The sequence below is a fragment of the Sciurus carolinensis genome, chromosome 3 (genome assembly GCF_902686445.1).
Source record: "Sciurus carolinensis chromosome 3, mSciCar1.2, whole genome shotgun sequence".
In the NCBI taxonomy this organism is placed as follows: domain Eukaryota; kingdom Metazoa; phylum Chordata; class Mammalia; order Rodentia; family Sciuridae; genus Sciurus; species Sciurus carolinensis.
Genome location: NC_062215.1, coordinates 1,646,082 through 1,665,615, shown reverse-complemented (window position 1 = coordinate 1,665,615; position 19,534 = coordinate 1,646,082). Strand labels below are relative to the sequence as shown.

Here is a 19,534-nt window from a genome sequence, read left to right as displayed (position 1 = left end):
GTCCAGGGACTTCCTGAGAAACTGAAGCCTGGCCACCCACTCGGGACCTGTGCTCTGTGGACAACACCTGGACGAGGAGGGAGGGGCCTGGGTCTCAGAGCTGGCCAGGCGGTCAGTGTGCCTGCAGGCAGTCAAGGTCCCCATGCAGATACAGAGCCACCTGGGGACAGGGCAGGGGCTGGTGCCTGTGGAGACCCCTCCCCAGGGCCCAGGAGACCACCCTAGGACCCCCCTGGCCTCTAACTCACACTCCTGGGCTCTGCCGGTGCCCGCTTCCCACTCAGGTGGGCACTGGCTGCAGTCCATTACCTGCCCGTGTGGCCTGGAGGCCCGCTGGGTCCTGCCAGAGCAGCGGGTGATCAGGTAGCACAGAGTGAGCATGAGGGCCTGCCAGCCGCCCAGCACACTCTGGAAGGGGAGCTGCCAGGGAGCCCACTATGGAGCCAGGCCCTCCCACCAAGGCACGCTAGTGCTGGAATGTTCCGGGCACCGTGTGCCCAAGGAGGTGAGGAGGGCATGGGTAGGAGGGAGCTGCTGCCAGCCCTTGTGTGAGGCCTTGTTCTCAGGGGCCCTGAGGAGGGGCTGCTGCACAATGGCCCCACCAGTTCCACCCTGCCCCCACCCCTGCCCACATACCCTAGAGGCCCTGGTCTCAGAACCCTCTAGAGAAACACCCGGCCTTGCCTGGGCCCGCCTGCCGTGTCCCCAGGAGGGGGCACCTGGCAGGAGCAAAGACCCCACAGCCCCCGGGGGCCCTGCCCCTCTGGCCCAGCCCTCAGCTCCCTGTAGGATGAGGTGGCCAGCAAATGTTGGCTTTGGGAAAGCGAAGGCCACGTTCCTGCTGCTCACCTGCCAGGTGGGCAGGGGGACAGGGGGCTCGCTTGGCCTCTCTCTGTGACATGACTTTGGGGACAGGGAAAGGTTCTGGGACTCTAAAACGGGGCAACGTGGCTGGAGTGTGGGTCACCCGGTAGGAAGGTGCCCCTAGAATGTAGCTGGGCACAGTGTGGCCACAGAGGCCCTGCCCACCCTGACCTCCCCCAGCCCAGGAATCTGACCTCCCAGCTGGACTGCCTGCGTGGGTGCAAGAACGGCCAGGCCTTGACGTGCAATGTGCTGACCTGCAGGATGGAGGCCACCAGCCCTGGGCGGTGCCTCTGCGTAGGGCGCAGGTCCGTGCCTTCCCACCCAGGCCTCCCTGCTCAGGGGCACAGCCGAGTCGGGCGGGTGTGGGGGCTTGCAGAGTGGGGGACAGCACCCAAGGGATGGCCCTCAGCCACTGTCCGTGGAGGGGAGGCCTCATCTTGAGGGTCCCACCACCTAAGGGCTGGCCACAGTCAGGGAGAGCAGGCGCCCGGGCTTCCAGAACTGTGCTCCACCGGTGGGCAAAGGGGACTCCAAAGGGCAGTCTGGGGGCCAGAGAAGCGTGTCTGCATGGCTCAGATTCCCTCCCACGGGATGAGCAGATCGGGATCCCCAGAGACGCCTCCCCACTGGGCCGGGGCCTCTGCGGGCAAGCCCCTCCCACCCCGGCTCCGAGCCTCCATGTCCCCCAGGTCACCCCCAGCCATCCCAACGGTGAGTGGGATCCAGGCCAGTGTCCAGATGGTCCCCAGGTGTCACCGGCCTCCCAGCGGCTGCCTTGGTGGACCCAGGAAGGAAGAGAGTTCAGGGTTGAGTGGGAGCCCCAGGCCAGGCCCTCAGGGTCCCACGGACATCCCGTGGACCCCAGCTCTCACCTTGAACCCGATGCCTCCCTTCTTGCAGCACAGGCAGGCCAGCATGAGGACGATGACGGTGAAGAGTCCCGAGAAGGACACGGCCACCACAGCAAGGGACGACGACCAGGAGAGCTCGCTGAGCGGGGCGCCGTCTGTAGAGAAGGGAGCGTGCAGGGCAGCCCGGGCCCTGGGGTCCGGGCCCACTGTCCACCCTGGACTCTGCAGCCTGGGCTGAGTCCTTGCCCGGGGCCCCCCAGACCCTTGCCTCCACGAAGCTGGTGCAGGTGGACGCAGCCTGCCATTCAGCAGCCGACCACTGGGAACCACTCTGACCCCACCACAGGACATCAGGTTGCTGACCCGGCCAGGGCAGGCCCCGTTAGCAATTCTGGGGCTCGGGATACTTCTCTGGGAGGTCAGAGCCCGGGGGACCGTGGGTTACCCTCGAACTTGGGTCCCTCTGAGGCTGGGAGGGGGAGTCACAGACCCTGCCAAGCAGGGGAGATGGTGGATCTGGCCCTTGGCCACATGCCAGGCTCTGGACAGCTGCCTCCAAGGTGAGGTGATCCCACTGACCCTGCATCTGCTGGGCAGCAGGGCTCTTCCAGCTCCTGGCTGACCCCTACTGGACCTACCACCAAGACCTCTCAGTGCTACTTCTGTCCTGGGGGCAGCAAGGATCCCCTTCTACAGTGCCCAGTTCACAAGAGCTCCTTCACCCCAGAGGAGGACCCTGAGGTGCCCGGGACAGCTTGACGCATCCTCCCACTTACTGAGCCAGAGTCTGGCTCCCAAAGCAGACCTCCCCACAGAGCCAGAGCTCTGGGGGAAACTCAGCTCGTCCGGAGGCCCAGAGGGCCCGGAGAAGGCCTGGACAAGGCCTGGACAGAGGGGTACACTGAGCTGGCCGCTCCACCCTGCCTGCCCCACACCACACCCAAGGGTCCAGTCCATCACCCCAGAGGCCTTCTCTGTCCCTCTGTCCTTCCACTAGCTCCTCCGGTCACTGAGCCCCTCAACCTCTTGGCTGCCACCAGCAGACCCCTCAGACTCTGTCACCTGACCCAGGACCCCCTACGGCAGCAGCTATTCTACCCACTGGTGAGGAGGCAGGTCGGCAAGGCGAGGGCCACTGTGCTCCCACCAGGCCTGTGACCTGACAGGGCATCTGGGAGGACTGACAGGGGGCCTCCAGACCCACTGCCAAACCACACCTGAAGCAGAGAGGGGTCGTGGGCAGCCAGGCTAGGGACCAGGCAGGGCCCAGGGACAAAAGGGCAGGTCATCCAGCAAAGCCTGGAGGTGGAGACCCACGTAGAGGGTGGCCCGCCCCGAGTGGACGCCGTTGCAGGACGTGAGTGTGCAGGCCTTGCACAGAAGAACCCCCCTCGCTCTGCCCCCACCCTGGGCACCACGGGCATGGACCTGAAGGTGCACCGTGCAGCCCCGAGCCCCAGGAAGCTGCGAGCACCCCTGCACTGTTGCCATGGCGAACATCTCCATCTGGACCCAGCTCCGTCAGTACGCCCCCCTGCCACCTCTGCCTCGTGGCACAAACGGGCTGGGTCAGCCCCTCGGGGCCTCGGGGCAGCAGGTCTGGAGGAGCCATCCAGGAAGCCCATGCTCAGCCTCCTCAGTCACCTGGGTCCTTGCTTCCTGTAGAGGCCCCACAGGGGCGCCCCGCTGACCTCCAGGGGCCACGAGGTGGGGCTCATGCAGCAGCATGTGCTGAACCAAGCGGCCATGGAGGGCGGGCAGACGAGGTCCAGGTGCTCCGCCCCAGGGCCCACAGACCTGAGGGCAGTGTGCAGGGGTGGGGGTCGGCCAAAGGGCCCGCCAGAGCAAGCAGGGGACACAAGGAGGCTGTGGCTCAGACCTCCAAAGCCTGAGACGGTTTGCTGCTGAGACAGCAGAGACCACGGCCTCCGCCGTAGCTGCAACTGCAGTAGCTCCTCCAGACCCGCGCCTTTGCAGACGCGGACACAGGCCTAGGTCACCAGGGAGCCTCGCCCTCCCTCCTCTCCCCCTCTCCACAGCCAAGGGTGCCCCCGGCAGAAGGTGGTTCCTGGGCTGCAAGCTGGCTGGGCCCTTGGTCCCCTGCTCTGGGCCACCCTGACATCCTCCACCGAGGCTCCCAGAGCCCCTGCTGTGCCCACTTAGGGGGCACCTGCCTCGGGGCCCACGGGGCATCAGCTCCTAGGACAGAGAAGGATCCGAGGGCCAGGCACAGTGCTCTGGGGCCCCATCACACGCGCCAGGTGACATGGATAGAGCGTGCCCGCGTGTGCACCACGTACACAACCACGCACCGAAGACACCATGGACGCTAGCCCCAAGGGAGCAGGCTCACAGACACGTGCACACACCACACAGTGTGCCCATGCATGCACACGCCCCAGGTGCACACACACCCTTCCTGTCCCAAGCCTGTCCGTCAACCCCACTTCACAGGTAAGAAAACCAAGGCTCAGGGCTTCGCAAAGGTGTCTGCAGAGTGGCGGCTCCTGACGGTGCTTCTACCACCCACAGGAGGAGGGACAGCCCACCACCCCTGGGATCCCTGCCTGCCCGAGGTCAGGGAGGGGTCTGCTCAGGGGTCCCTCCCTCCCTTCCCACTCAGCTCAGTGCTCGGTCGGGACAGTCACTGGCTCACAGGTCTCCTCCTGCTGGTCTGGGAGCCACCCAACACCACGTCTCTAGATAGACAGTCAAAGCAGCTAGCCTGTCCCTGTCGGTGAAGGGCATGCGGACAGGGCCAAGGCCACAGAGCTGGGTGTCCATGAGCCCAGGTTATGAAGCACTAGACACTCAGGGACCCTTCTGGCCCCGAGGGGCACCTGGTACCTGCACACGTGAGCTTCCTCCCTCTGTCCACCCAGGGCCTGGGAGCAGGGCCCAGGGATGCACTGCCCACTGCGGGCATCCACATGGCCTCCATCTCAGACCTCGTGCCCAGGGAGACAAAAGGCGCACGAGGCTTTGTTGAAAGGAATGCTGAGCATTAACTGACAGGCTGCCCCACAGCAGCCTCTCCCAACGCCCCAGCCTGGGGGCCACCAATCAGACCCAGGCCAGCCCTGCACTGAAAGGCCCACTCAGACCCCCACCCCGTCACCCCCACCAGTGCCCCGGCCCTTCGCAGCTCCACGTCACCAACAGCTTGGCTGGGGGTGCTTTGGGGACCCATGGCAGAGGTCCATGTAGGTGCACAGACCTTGGCTTCCCAAGGCCACAGCACCTAACCCTGCCAGGCCCCCGCCCCGGGGCCCAGAGGATGTCGGTTCCGCTCCCACTCCTGCACCTCCGACAGCCTCCACCAGGGAGAGCCGGGCCTCCGCCCCACTTCCTGCTCGTTGACATCGGTACCCAGGACAGATTTCACTCGCGGATCTGTTTGAATCTCACATGGGAGTCCCATGTCCTCGGGGGACGGCAGCCTGCTGGTGTCTTTACTTTGATTCTCACGTCGCCCCAGATTTGGTGAGAGGCACCTGGTGGAGCCCCAGAGCTGCCCCACCTCCTGATCCCCAGAACTCAGGACTTTGTGAACATGACCAGGGAAAGGTCTGAGACGGGGACCAGCCTGGGTCACCTGGAGAGACCAGCGTCACCTCGAGACTCCTTGGGTAGGAGGCCGGGGTCAGAGAGGTGTGCCAGTGCAGCAGAGCCACCGCGACAGGAGGGACTGTGACATGGGTACCTTAACGCTGGAAAGGGCAAAGGAGTGGCTTCTCCTGGAGCCTCCGGAGCCGGCCTCCAACACCTCAATTTTAACCAACAGGCCGTTGAAACCACTGGGCCGTAGTGCTGTACCACCAGTCACAGACGCCAGGACTCGGGTCCAGCAGGTTCCCGACCCCACCCACCCTCTTAGCAAGCCGGGCACAGCCCCTGCCCCAGACGCCCTCTTCCTGCCAGGCAGGTGCAGGACCGGACCACATGGGGAGGGGAGGAGCCCACAAACACTGTGTGACAGGCAGCCCAGCAGGAAGCAAGGGCTGAGCCGCCCACCAGCCAGTCCTGACATGAGGGTGCGGTGGGCATGACTGTCCACGGGTCTGGGCATCTGGAGGTGGCGGACCATCTGCCTGTGCAGCAAGGCTGGGGTGACCCCTCAGATCACGATCCGTTCAGCCACTGTCCTGTTCTGCGAGGGTGGGGCCGGCTCTGCAGAGAGGAGGCGGGCCAGAAGGCGGTGGGGCCAGGGAGAGAGGACGAGGACAGGGCCTGAAGCCCCATGTGGCCTCTGCCTTCAAGCTCCACCCACCCAGGTGTGGCCCTGCCCTCACCTGTGAGCCTGGCCCACACCTGTGCAGCCCTGCCCTGCCCTGTCTAGTGGCCCAGTGTCCAGGGTGACTGTGCTCTGCAGGCCACCTGAGCCCCTGCTGCACAGGATCCCACTGTGGGTCATCCTGTGCGACCCCCAGTCTCCACCAGGTGGCGCCCTTTGGCCACTTTACAGGCGGGTTCTGCCAGGCAAGCGCCTCCCCAAGAACACCGTTCATGCGCAGAGGCCTGGGGACCGAGGTGCTCGAGGGGCAGCCTGGGGGCCACATTCAGGTGCCGCAGACCCCCAGCAACCTGGCACACAGCCCTTCCCAGGAGGGGCTGCTGGCGCTTGCTCAGCCCCCACGCAGCCCTGGCCCACACCTGGCTCTGCCTGCCCTGCTCAGGGATCCCAGACCTGATACTCCAGGACAGCCCTCTGTGGCTGTCACCAACGGACCTGAGCCTGTTACCAGACACTGCCCTCCGAGCAGAGAGGAGGCCCCGAGGCCCAGAGACGCCACCCGGTCCCACAGGGTCCAGCACCCCCATGACAACCCACCTCTGTGGGCTGGGGAGAAGCAGAGGCTCCCAGGGCCTCATGCACTCCTGGACTCACCACTGGGCCAAGCCCAGGGCCCTGGCCATGCCCATCACACCCAGCTCAGGAGGGGGTGCCAGGGTCAGGGGTCAGGGGTCAAGCCTCGCTAACGAAGGAAACCTCTCCACCACCTCAACACCGCCTGTGGGCTCTGGGCAGCTGGGGTCCTGCCCCTGCTCTGCACATTCTGGGGTCTTCTCTCGGAAGACAGGTGCCCCAGGCCAGCAGTTGCCCCACACTGGATCTCTGCCGCCCGCTGTCCCAGGACTGGCTGGGATAGCCCCAGGCAGGATGAGTCTGCCCAGGGGTTGGGAGGGGCACGTAGGACAGAGGCCTGCGTTTCAGGTCTGCCATTCCCCGGCTGTGGGGCACCAAGCTTCGGCCTCCGCATCTGGAAAGCAGGGGCCTCCTCCCCTAGGGTGCCCCTTCCCTGCACTGAACATGCAGCAGAAAGACGTCATGCCTCAGCGTCCCCTGGCCCTGGCCCACACCCCAGACCCTGCGCCGGAAGATCCCCTTCATCTGTGCTCAAGGTGTATGCGGGTCCCTCCAGGCACTGGGCCAGCTCCACCCGGACGGACCCCCCTCCCCGTCTTCACTGCAGCCCCAGGTGAGGGAGGGGGCCAAACCCTGAGCCTCAAGGATAATGGGCTATGTGTGCAGTGACCTGGGCCCCTAGGCCCCAAGGCACAGGCCCCCCTCCACGTGAGGGATGAGCCACACACGTGCTTCTAACTGACCACCTGTGTGCCCCTCAACCATCTGACCACCTGAGCATATTAACACTGACCTCTACCTTGAGTGGGGGCCAGACACAAGCAACCCCACAGACCCCCCAGCATGGGATAGAAGATGGGGTGGCAGGTGCTCGGAGTCCTGCCAGGGCACAGCGTCTGAGTGGATGACAGGGGACACGGCGAAGACCCCGCTGCCCCGGACACAAGGACACATCCTCTTGACTGGCAGGCTCCGGCTCTACCCTGCTGCCCTGCCGCCTCAGTCCTGGCAGCCTACTCACTTGAGACTCACGGGGTTGGTCGGCCACTCCCAGCACCTGGCCAGGGACCTCTTTCTGCACCCCAATGCCCAGTGTCCAGGGCCATGGAGCAGTGCTGGCTCTCTGAGGACGAGGGCACTCGGCCTGCCCCGTCCTGGCCCAGGCCCTCTCCAGGCCAGCCCCACCTCTCTGGGCAGGCCCTGCCAACGTCGTAACATGACCAGTCCTCAGACCCAAGCCCCTGGGTGGGCTTGAGGAGTGGCCTGGCTGAGCTCAGGGGTGGCCCGGTTGCTGGAGCCCTTGGTCACTCTCGTTCAGGTAGCCCTAGCTGCAGCAGCCTGCCCACTTCCCAGGCCAAATCTCAGGAACCCATGGCCTCCAGCAGGCCCCGCCTGGCCCGCCCAGCAAGACTCTTGCTCCACAGGACTGTGCCCAGGACCCAGGACCCCACATGGTGCTCTGGGTGCTGGGCGGTTCTCTGCGTGGGCTCGTGTCCACGCCCCCAGGCCCTCAGCCTCCCCTCAGCACGTCGCCCCAGGAAGTCACCCGAACCCCGGGAGCCCGGGACCGCCGGGCCTGCAGCGAGACCCCTCGGGAGGGCGCGGTCCCGTTCCGCCAGCTCCTCGGGCTCTCCAGGGCTGTGGAGCAGCCATGTGCCTCCGAATGAGGTGTGGGTCTGAGCTCAGGGGCACTGCCCAGTGAGTGCCACCAGGCCCTGGTGCCCCCGTGGGCCTCCCCCACTGACCCACCTCCTTGGGCAGGTGCCCAGGGATGAGGGGCAGCTCGCCTCAGGTTTCTCCTATGGGCTGCAGCGCCTGTGTGCTCCCTTCTAGTGACGCGGGGCCTGACCCCCTTCCGCGTGAGTGGGCATCACAGCCAGTGTCCCTGCACAGAACCAGCCTGGCCAGTGCTCCCAGAACGCTCCCAAATGGCCAGAAGCAGGTGGGGATAAGCAGCACCGCAGGCAGGAGCTGGGGCCAGAGGCAGCACCCCTGTGGCCACCCTCCCGCCCCGCTGCCTGCCCCACTGCTCGGGACTCAGGAAAAGGGCGGGCAGCATCACAGAGGGGCAGGCTGTGGGTGGACAGCAGGGGGCTGTGGAGGACAGGAGGGCCGGTGGGCTCAGGGAGGCCCCCAGGGTCTCCCGTGGGCAGGGGCCGGCCCCATGCGCGGGCCGTCTCTGGCTGACCCTCCCCTCTCATTGTCCAAGCTTCTGATAGTGAGAGTCACACAGGGAGGACTCCGAGTCCAGCCCTGGAGAGAAAGGGCACCTGTGAGTGGAAGGCGCGGGTGCCCACTGAAAGGAGTGCAGAGGGGCTGGAGGGCCGAGGAAGAAGGGCAGAGGGGACACTGGACTTTCCCGCAGTCACCACGGCACGGGGACAAGGACTGAGCACACACGGTGCTGACCCCGGCTCGGGAGGACGGAGAGAAGGGCCCTGCTTGGGGGTGGCCACCAGGAAGGCTCCCCGCCGACCCACCTCACCGCCACCAGAGCACCCACGGGGCAGGTTACGGCAGGTGAATATCAGTCTGCCTTCCGCTGCCGCCGTGGTACGGGGGTGGAAGCCAGGGCCGGTCCTCACCGGAGGACTGCACAGGGGCGCTTCGCCACGGAGCCGGCCCGGCCCTCTCTGTTTTTACTTTGAGACTGGGTGTCACCAGCCTTGAACTTGGGCTCCTGCCTCAGTGGTGGGGGGAACTGGGATCACAGGGGCACCACCGTGCCCAGCGTAACTGAGGATTTTTAAATTAAAAGATGACGGGAGGAGTCACAAGACAGAAGGCTGACTACATGAAGCTGTGCCAAGGGGCCGGCTGGGGCTCGGGGCAGCGCTCACCCGGCAGCGGGAGGCCTGGGGTCCATCCTGCGATCCTCCGCACCACGGAAACAAAACACAGGTACTGCGTCACCTACAGCTAGGACACAACACCACAAAAGACTGGGCGGCGGGCGCGTGGTGCCCTGCGATCCCAGCTACTCACGCAGGAGGCCGAGACAGCAGGAACGCCAGCTCCGGCCAGCGGGCGGCTCAGTGGGGCCCCATCTTGAAATACAGAAAGGGCCAGCTGAGCGCCGGGCTCGCACCTGCGTGGCCTCGGGTCCAGCAGCCAGTACTGCAAAAGCAAATCAATAAATAATGTCTGCGGGGTTAAAGCCCCCAAGTTAAAGGCGCCTCAGGACATCGGTCGCCAGTGAGGAGACGCAAGTCCTCAACCCCAAGGAAGCACTCGCTCCCTCCCCATCAGAGACCCCCAACCAGAGCAGCCACCAGCCACCTCCTGCTTCTCCCTCTGGACACACAAATCCAGGTGGGAGTGAGTGAAAGGCACAGGAGCGAGCCACGAGGATGGCCGGGGATGGCCGGGGATGGCCGGGGATGGCCGGGGATGGCCAGGGACGGCCGAGGCCCCTTCTGACGGGAAGGAGCCGCGTGAGACCTCTGCACTGCGGGACATGCAGGATGGTCGAGTGCTCCCTGCACGGCTCCGTGCAGTGCCTGAGGCTGTGTCCAGGCAGGCTGTCCACAGAGGCCCATGTCCTCACAGTCACCAGGGCTGGGGCCAGAGGGGGTGGTGCTCCTCCAATGGTGATGGGAACATTCTGGAACCAGAGGCAGGGGCTGAGCCCACTGCAACACCCTGGTGCGGCTGACCTGCCCACTGGAGACCGTGGGCCTGTGGGCTCACCTCTGCACGTCCCGTGACGAGCAGTCACATCTGGTCTCCGTGCCAGGGCTCCCCCAGGAAGCTGTGGCCAGCCCTGCCCATCCCAACCTGCAGCTCTCCCCGCGCCCAGGTCTCCCCCGGCCTGCTGTCCTCAGCTCTACCTCACAGAAGACACCCAAACCCTCCCGGAACAGGGGCCAGGCCACAGCAGACAACTGCTGGAGGCCACTTCCTGGGCCCCCTAGGCCAGACCCCTCTGCTGCTCACACTCGGGGGACTCACCCCCACCCAGAGTCAGTCAGGCACTGTGGGTCCCTGAGAACAGCGTGGCCGTGCCGGACACTCAGCCAAGCCCCATCTCACCACTGAGCTACAGTGGCCAACAGGGCGGGCCAGGTCAGGCGGGGGCATCGGGACCTCCTGGCGCCGGCCCCACCCCCGCCTGGTGATGCAAACGGGATCGCGCTCAGGAAGGAACTGGCGCAATCCGTGGGGGTCACGTGCTGAGCCGAGGCAGCCGCGGGCACACGGGTCTGCACACCCCAGTCAGGGGCTCTCCAGGCCCTGCCGCAGACGCCCCCTCCAGCTCCCACGGAGCAGGCGGCAGGACCGGGAAGGAGGGCACCCTGTCCCAGGGCCACAGGAGGGCGGGCAGAGCAGTGGGCTGCGGGCGCCAGTCCTCGGGGAAGGTGCAGCCAAGGCCCAGACCTGAGGCTTCTTCCAGAGCGGACAGAAGTCCCAGCGGCGCAGAGAGTCCTGTTCAAGGTGGTCGGCACGCGTGTGGAGGGGCCGCTGTGGTTGTGGGCCGGCCTCCCTGGCTGGCCTCCCTGGCTGGCCAGCCCTCTGGGCCCATCTTCCCACAGCCTCCCAGGACCAAGGCTATGTCCAGGGGACAGCTCTACCCCAAGAGCTTTCAGACAGCCCCCAGCCACTGGCCCCGACCACCCATAGGCAGAGAACTGAACTGGCCCTCCCCACCTCGGAAGCCGGGCTCTGGGCAGGGAGGCCAGATCCCACGGACCCCCAGCAGGAGAGAGGCAGCTCGAGGGGCACTGAGAGGAGACTGTGCCCTGAAGTGCCCTCTCAGCCCCAGAGCCCCCTGAAGGTAGGACACCTACTCAGTGGTTACGAAGTGACCACAGCCGTTCTGCCAAGACAGCTGTGACCTACAGCAACAAACCCAGGGTCCTGCAGGAGCCAGCCCACTCAGGGCCACCAGGACTCAGACCGGACACTTGGCGGGGGGACTCGAGGCCCCCACGATGTCCAGACAACTGGAGGCCCTGTGCCCATTGCCTGCCAGGGGAGGAGAGCCCACTGAGGTGGACATGGCCAGGGCAAGCTGTGGGCAGAGCGAGCAGCTGCAGGCTTGGCCTGTGGGCAGGGGGATGACAGGAAAGAAGGTGGACGGCGTGTCTGCCCTCTCCCAGACCTCGGGCCCAGCTCCAGGGGGGCCCGCTGTGACAAGATTGGGGTCAGCCCTTTGCATCGTCACCCTGGACCAGAGAATAGAATGTCACCTGCACCAGAAGCCTGTGAGCAGCCAGGACAGGGAGCGCCCGTCCAAGGGAAGCTGGGGACACACGCACGCCCACGTCCTTACACACCTGTGCCTCACACATGCCCACCAGCTACACACACCTGTGCACACGCACACACACACACAGGTGTGTGCACACAGGCATGGATACGTGTCCACGTGTGTGCCTCACGCATACACACATGCACACCGGCACACGCCTCTTACACAGGACCTGCATGCTCACACACACGCCCAAACCCCCACACAGCACACCCAGTTCTCAGGGAGGGCAGCCTGCCCTCGTGCTGGGTCCACAGGGTCCCGTCTGCTGCCCAGCCCTCAGCAGGCCGCCGTGAGCAGGCTACCGGGAGGCCCAGGGGCAGCAGGAAGTTCTGCCAATGCGACCTGAGCAACAGCCCCAGTGCTGACGCACACAAGGTCCTGCCTGGGCTCCTCACTCCAACACCCTCACCAGGCACCTCAGGGCCCTTGGAGGCCTGTCCAGGGCGGGTGAGTGCCCACGATGCTGCCCCAGGCATCCTGGGACAGAAGCCCTGAGGGACAGCCCGCCGGCAGCTCAATGAGGAGGCCAGGTTAGGGCTGCTCAGGGTCCCCACGACCCCTCCCTGCCATGCACTGCCCCACACACCGTCCATCTCTCTGCACAATGTCGGCCCACCGTGGCCCCGACCTCGCCCCCTGATGCCTGTCCCTCGGCCCGGACTCTCTGGCCACCTCGGCTCCCAGCCCTGACCCTGCACCTAGGCAGAAGCGAGGGGCTGTGAGGCTCCGACGGCGGAGGAGGAAGCCGCAGGTCCTCGCCAGACCCTCGGCCCCCAGAATGCAGGCTGGGTGCAGTTATTTTTAGCCACGACTTATAGGACTCAGGAAGAAAAACAAGGCAGAGACGGACAGGTCAGTTCCGGGTCCAGAGCAGCTGGACGTGGTGCCATCCTTGCTGGGACCCCGAGGGGCAGAGAGCAGGACTGGAGGTCCTGGAGGCTTGGTGGCAGGGCCAGGCCAGGAGAGCTGCAGCTCTGGATGGAGGGCCTGACCAGAGCAGGCCCCACAGGGCCAGGACAGGACTGAGTGTCCACACAGAGTCCCGACAGGATCACCCCTGCAGCCAGTGGTACGAGGCAGGAACTGCCTCTCAGGAATGACAGCCTCAGGCAGAGAGATTCCAGGCGGCCCCGGGATGAACAAGGCTGGGGCACAGTGGGGAGCCAGGGGCACTGGTCAGCCAGGTCTGGAGATGAGGAGAGGGAGGCATGTGGCTCCCAGTCCCAATGCCCCATGGAGCTGACCCTCCTCACAGCCAGAGCAGGGCTGCCAGCAAGTGAGGGACAGAGGCTGACAGGTCCGGCATCCAGCCACTAGTGCTACGCAGAGCAACCAGGAAGCCTCTAGGCCGGGGGAGAGGACTCCGCCCGGCCAGCAGCCCTGGGAAAGGCCTCCAGGCACCAGGGAAAAGCAAGCGAGGCCGCGCACCCAGGAGGCTGAGGTGAGGAGGTGGACAGGCACCCACAGAGAGGGGCGCGGGATGCACGACCTCCTGAGCCCCTCTGCTACCGAGACCCTGCCAGTCCCCAGGCCCAGCCTGCTCCCGGATCTGCCACCAGACACTGCAGGGTGGTCAGGGAGCCGGGAGACCGTGCCCAGGGGGTCAGCCAGAAGGGAGGCCTCCAGGCCGGCGGGCAGGACGAGGGAGCGGGAGCAGGGAGCGAAGGCCAGGGCGAGGGGCTGGCAGCAGGGGCGCGGGGTGCTGCAGAGCTGGGGCAGGCTGCGTGACTGAGCACTGACCACCAGGACACCACCCTCCACATGGACGGACCCCACGGCTGCACACTGACTCTCAGGAAGGGAGGGCGGCAGGGGGTGGGAGAGCAGAGGAGCTCCACCAGCACGCTCAGGAGGGCACGCCAGAGCTGGGCGGAACCGAGCATGGGCCCCCACGGAGCTGACCACCCCTCTGCAGCAGAGGGCAAGTGAGATACCTCAGCCTGCAGAGCCCAGGGACAACGGCAGGGTGGGGTCTGCAGCGGGGACAGGGATGGGGCCAAGGGGGTGGCCAAGCAGGGGCACCGTCACATGTGCGTCCAGCTGGGCAAGCCCATTTGGAACCCAGCCAGAGACCCAGCCATCCCACCGCTCCACCTGTCCGCCCACCCAGATGCCCCACTGCTGGCCCTGGGCCGGACCCCACCCCGGGCAGCAGCAAGCAGCTGCGGAATGTGAGCAGGGCCCTCCTTCAAAACCACCCAGAACGCCAAGTCGGCAGGCCTGAGCCGGAGGCCAAGGCCACCTCCTGCACCAGGGGAGCAAGACCAGCACAGCGTCCTGGACGCCACCCTGGCCTCGAAGCACAGCCCGGGGCACAGGTGACCCGGGCCAGCTCCACCCGGGCTCCCCTATCCCCCACCACAGCAGGCCGGGGGCCATCTGGCCAGAGCTGCCTGCTGCCACGCCCACAGCGGTGAGGGGAGGCCTTCCAGGGCCCCAGGGCCGAAGGAGCTGGCTCCCCTCTGGGCCAGGCTGACGAAGGCCACAGCACCAGCCCCCTGCCCGCCTCCCACATCCCTAGCCTCCCTCACCACCCGTGACAGGTGACCCCACTGCCCAGGAACGCCCCTGCAGAGAGAGGCTCTGCCCATGCTGGGTGTGGCCACATCCTCTGGCAGGTCCAAACCCCGCAGAGGCCTGTCCCTCAGGGTCCCCCGCCCCTCACCACCCCACCTACCGGGCTCTGGCCAGCAGTTCCTGGTGGCTCCAGCTGCGGCTCCCCCAGGGTGACGCTCAGGAGCAGCCCACCCGCACCTGGCCCGAGGCCCCGGCCCCCAACCCAGGCCCTGGCAGAGGCGGGCAGGGAAACCGCGTGACCTGCCTACTGTGACAGTCCTCAGGCGGCCATGGCCCAGACAGGCGGCCTGGGAGCTGGCTCCGGCCCCTGTCCGCTGCCCTCATTTCCTCTGCCGGCTTCCTCTGCTGGGGGTGGGGAGGCCCAGGCTGCCCGTCCTGCTGCCGCTGGTTCCTCTGTGACAGGCAGGCGGGACACAAACGCTGAAGCCCTCCCTGCACTCTGGCCTCTCCACCAAGGACCCACCTGGGGACAGGACGAGGCCGGGCTCCCTGGACAGCAGGCCGGGCTCCCTGGTGGTGGCCTGCTCCAGGCTCCCATCCGGGGCAAGGCCAGGTTGGCTCCCTCTGGCTTCCCCTTGGTCCTGCCCCCAGAGTCAGCTGCTGAGCGGGACAGGCATCCACAGGGCCCAGGAGGAGGGCCTGGCAGGGGGCTGGGCACCGCCCACCCTCAGGAAGTGCTCCCTGAGCCAGACAGGTGCTGGGACAGCCACCGCCACAGGCTTCATCCCCGCTCCTCCCCCGCCTCATGCGAACACACCAGGGGGCCGCGGACCCTCTGCCCCGGCAACGTGTCCCCTACAGCTGGCAGCAGTTCTGGGGCCACCCTGGCCTGCAGCCCCTCACACCCCGGTCAAGCCAGCCACGCCCTCCCTGTGCTCCAAGGGAGTCCTCTCCCAGGGGGTCACTACCCAGTGTACACGGAGGACATGGCCTGCACGAGCCAAAGTTGGACACGCCCCAGGCAAGGCCATCAGCTCTGACCCCTGGGGCCCAACACCGAGAGGGACGGAGGAGACAGTCTGCACCAGGGCCCTGGGGCTGCGAAGCAGGGTCACAACCTGATTCCCCCAGTTCTGGAGGCCAGAGTCAGATCCAGGAGCTGGCAGGGCCGCGCTCCGGGCACGGTCCAGGGGAGGGTCCTCGGCCTGCTGCAGACTCTGCCCCGCCCTCTGGGGGCTGTCTTCCTGCGTGCGTCCCTGCTCCCCGCTTCAGGTAGGCCCCACCAGAGCAGGACCCCGTCCTAACCAACTACGTCTCCGTAGAGCTGGATCCAAATCGGCCCCTCTGAGGTCCTGGGTGGACATCGATCTGGGTTGACACCATTCAGCCAACCTACGCCTCGAGGAGCTGTGAGAGTGGACGCGGCGTCCAGGGAGCAGGCTTCCAGGCCACAGGTGAGTGAGGGGCCACAGGCGGGAGCGCTGCCCTGGTGGGGGCCAGGCGCCAGGCTCTCGGAAGCCACCCCGAAGAGGAACCTCAAGCTTCCCCACACGTTCCAAACCACCGACCGCCGCAGGCCCGGCCAGGTGGTGTGGGGGACGCAGGCCCTCACCAGAGCCAGCAGCGCCAGCAGGCCCAGTTCAAGGTCACCCAAGGCCAGAGAGGGGCTCTGCCTAGGAAGTCGAAGGCACAGACGGTGGAGGGAGCTGCCCCAGGAGCCCCAGGCGATCACTGCACGCGGGCGCCCAGAACAGCGGCTCTGCCCGTGTGCACAGGTGCGAGCGTGCAGGTGCCGTGTGGTGTCAGCGGCGTGAGGCGTGGTGTGCACCTGCGTGTACCTGTGCACCTGAGCTGCACACCTGTCTGAGTGCTGCCACGCAGGCGCGTGTGGGTGGTGGGGACCCCAGGCAGAGTCCAGGCAAGAAGGGCCCATCTGAGGGAAGGGCACAGCCCCACTTTCTGGAGAATGTGCCAGAAGGAAGAGAAGTGGTTTCCCTGCCCTGCCCTGGGCCTGGGACCTTGCATCACCGACCCTGTGCACTGTGGGCTCCCTCCTGGACTCCGGGACCACTTCCCAGCAAGGCCACTGCCCTGGCCTCTCCAAGGAGTCTCCCCAAGGGTCACCTCCCCATGGGCCCCAGGGAGGGTGACGGGTCACCAGCGGGCTCCTGCCCCTAGGCCTGGGACACTGACTCCACCCAGGCCCCACATCGCGGCTGCACAAGTCGGGGTCACCACGTTCCGGGTTCCAGGGCCCATCCGTGAGCTGGGAAGCAGGACTCGGGAGAACACCCGTCTGTGCCCAGGGCACCTTCTTGGGCCCTGGAGACCCCTGTGCTGCTCAGACCAGGCCTGGCCTGGGACACAGCCTCCTCTGCCACATGGTCACTGTGGGCCCTGGTGTGCCTGGCTCTGTGCCTGGCCGCACGTGGACCTGGGAGGAGTCACTGTCCTGGTGAGGCATGGGCGCTGCCCCCAGAGGCTCCAGGGAGTGGACTGAGGACCTGGGCAGGGAGCAGGATGTGAGCCGAGGGGCGGGAGGATGGGTGGGAGGTGGGGAAGAGCAGTGCACAGCCCTCCACAGGCCTCCGCACGCTCCAAGTGCTGCTGACCGGCCGTGCCACCCTGGCCAGGAGCAGCCTCAGGAAACTGTCCAGCCCCAGCTCAGCTCAGGGCTCCACACCAGCACAGATGCCACAGCCCCCAGATTAAAGACCAGGAAACCAAGGCACGGGAGGGCACCAAGGGGCCAGCAAGGGGCCTGGCCCCTCCCAGGCCCGCCACCCCTGAGGCCTGGGTGAGATGCATGACCTCCCCGTGCGGCCGGCACTAGGACAGCCCCAGGCCAGGAGCCACAGTGCCGGGCGCCCTAACGGAGGCCTGGACAGCAGGAACCCGCTGAGGCCCTCCCCTGCACCTGGTCATCCTGAGGCTGGCAGCGAGAAACGGGTCACCCCTGCCTGGGGCACTCGGCGGAGCGATGGCCCTGCCCCTCGAGGCAGACACCACCTCCCTCCCAGTCCCCTCCGGCTGCTCCTGTTCCCCATAAGGCCGCCCTCTCACCCTTCATGATGACCCTGCCCACCTGGTCTACCCAGGAAAAGGTTTCACCTGTGCAGAGCTGACCCCAGAGCAGCTGGGTGACGGCCCAAGACTACGCAGCCTAGAAGCCACCTGACTGCAACTGCCAAGAAACCTCCACCATCACCGAGTCCTGGGTGTCGCCAGGCCCAGGGGAGGAGCCAGGCCCAGGGGGACAGCTCTTCCCAACGCTCCCAGGAGCGAGCGTTCAGGCCTGCCCCGAGCACCCTGACCTGCCCGGCAGGGCTGGGGGCACCCAGCAGACCCCAGCAGGGGCCCACAGCCTGCACCTCCAGCTCAGCCCCTGTCTCAAACACCTCTGCCACCACCACCTGTACCATCAGGACCACTGTCACCTCTATGCAGACCAGGCCAACTCCTGTGACAGACCAAGAGCTGGTCTTGGGTGCAGGGCACAGGCTGGAGACCACCAGGACCCTCTGCCTAGCACTGCAGTGACTAGTAAGTGACCCCATAAATAAGCTGCAACCATTGCCAACATGAGCTCTCTCTTCTCTGGGTTTTGGTGGCCTCAGCAGGACCACCCCACAGATGCCAGCTGACCTCAGAAAGGACCATCTCTCTCCACTATTGGAATGAAGAAAAGCCAGCAAGTCACTGTGGTCACAGGGACCCTCAGGCACTGGGCTGTACCCCAAGAGTGGCCGACCCGTCTGCAAGCCTCCAGAGCAGCAGCCTGCTGAGTAGCAAGCAATTCATCCCACCCGGCCCGGCCCCAAGCATTGTCCCATTTTACAGGCAGGAAAACAGAGGCCCAGAGAGGCAAAGCAGGACAGAGGGACTTCAGTGGGGGACAGTAGGTGCTGAATGTTGGGTTAAGTACAATCAGAGGCAGGGCACCCCACCTCTCCGTCCCAACACAGAGGCCCCGCTGGTTACCCTGGCAGGACTGTCCTCTCCCACCCATCACCACCCAGGGCAGACCAAGAAGGGGCGCCATGCCTGCCGGGGCACGCAGCTGGAGACAGCCCTCTCCCCTTCTCCCAGGAGCCTCCTTCCCTCCTAGGTCATTAAACCCACCCGCTGTAAGGACACTGATCACACCGCCGCCAAGTCTGTACCCACGCTCAGAGCTGCTGTTCCTCTAAGACGGGAGGGCCTCTCTTGCCCTGGACACCCTGGTGCAGAGCTGGGGTGCCAAGATCCCAGCACCGTAAGTCTGTACCCAACAGAGAGAGGGAGACTGAGATGGGCTGAAGGGCTCCTCCCTCCTGGGTCAGCCTGGCACCCACCCCCAACCACCAGTAGTCCCACCGCCACCCAGCTGAGCCAGGACCTGCTTCCCAGCAGGAGGAACCATGCTCAAAGGGCAATGCCTGGCATGGGGCCCGCCTAGGCCCAGTGCCGGCTCCCAGCCACCTGGATGCTGATAGTCTGGGCCTGGGGCTGCTCAGTGAGGCTGCCTCCCCCCACCCCCACCCTCAGATCGGGCCAGTGACTGCCACTGCTGCTGGGCTCTGAGCCATCTGCTGATGGTGGCACTGTGGTCTCTGAGCCCCTCAGGTCACCCCAGGAAGTCATTTCCAAGCAAGTGACATCCATGGCCTTCAGCCAAGCAACAGCCCTCCCCCAGGAGCAAGTGCCTTCAGACCTGCTCTGCCCAGGGGACCCTGTGCATCACGGCCATGCTGGAGAGCCATCCTGTGCGAGCCTGGCTTTGTGCACGCTGCGCGGCCCTGTGCTGAGCCCAGGGACTGGGGTGGGACTCCAGGCCCCCAGCGGGGGTTCATCCCCCACTTAGGCCCAGCAGGGGTGGAGCTGGAGGCAGCAGAGGAAAAGCCTACCTCCTAACCACACTGGGGCTACCAACTGCCCACCCAGCTGCCACATCATGGCCAAGCAGCCACCGGTAAACATGTCACGGTCCACAGGGGCGGGGGTGGGGTGGGGGCCTGGCCCTAGTCTTGTGCAGCCAGGTTTACAGCGCCACCTTTGCCTCACCTGCTGCCCAGGGCCTGGGCACCCACCAAGGCCCATCTCTAGGCCTCTTCCTAGTAGGCCAGCCACCGCCTCCCCTGACAGGCTGCTGGGGCTGGTGAGGAGCACCCCCAACCAAGGCCACAGGACAGCAAGAGT

At 66.1% G+C, this 19,534-nt stretch overlaps 1 protein-coding gene across 7 annotated transcripts in view; it reads right to left on the bottom strand.

The window, feature by feature from the left end:
* Aatk (apoptosis associated tyrosine kinase) overlaps positions 1–19,534 on the bottom strand; it is a 34,218-nt gene that overhangs the window by 14,052 nt on the left and 632 nt on the right. For 2 of the 7 annotated variants that reach the window (XM_047544538.1, XM_047544540.1), the window contains exon 2: positions 1,740–1,873. In XM_047544538.1, the coding sequence (XP_047400494.1) occupies positions 1,740–1,873 (134 nt within the window). Of the gene's footprint in view, positions 1–309; positions 536–1,739; positions 4,655–10,275; positions 10,295–10,536; positions 10,600–14,516; positions 14,681–19,534 lie in introns of those variants that run through there. The other 5 variants (XM_047544543.1, XM_047544541.1, XM_047544542.1 and 2 more) reach the window with 5 other exon arrangements.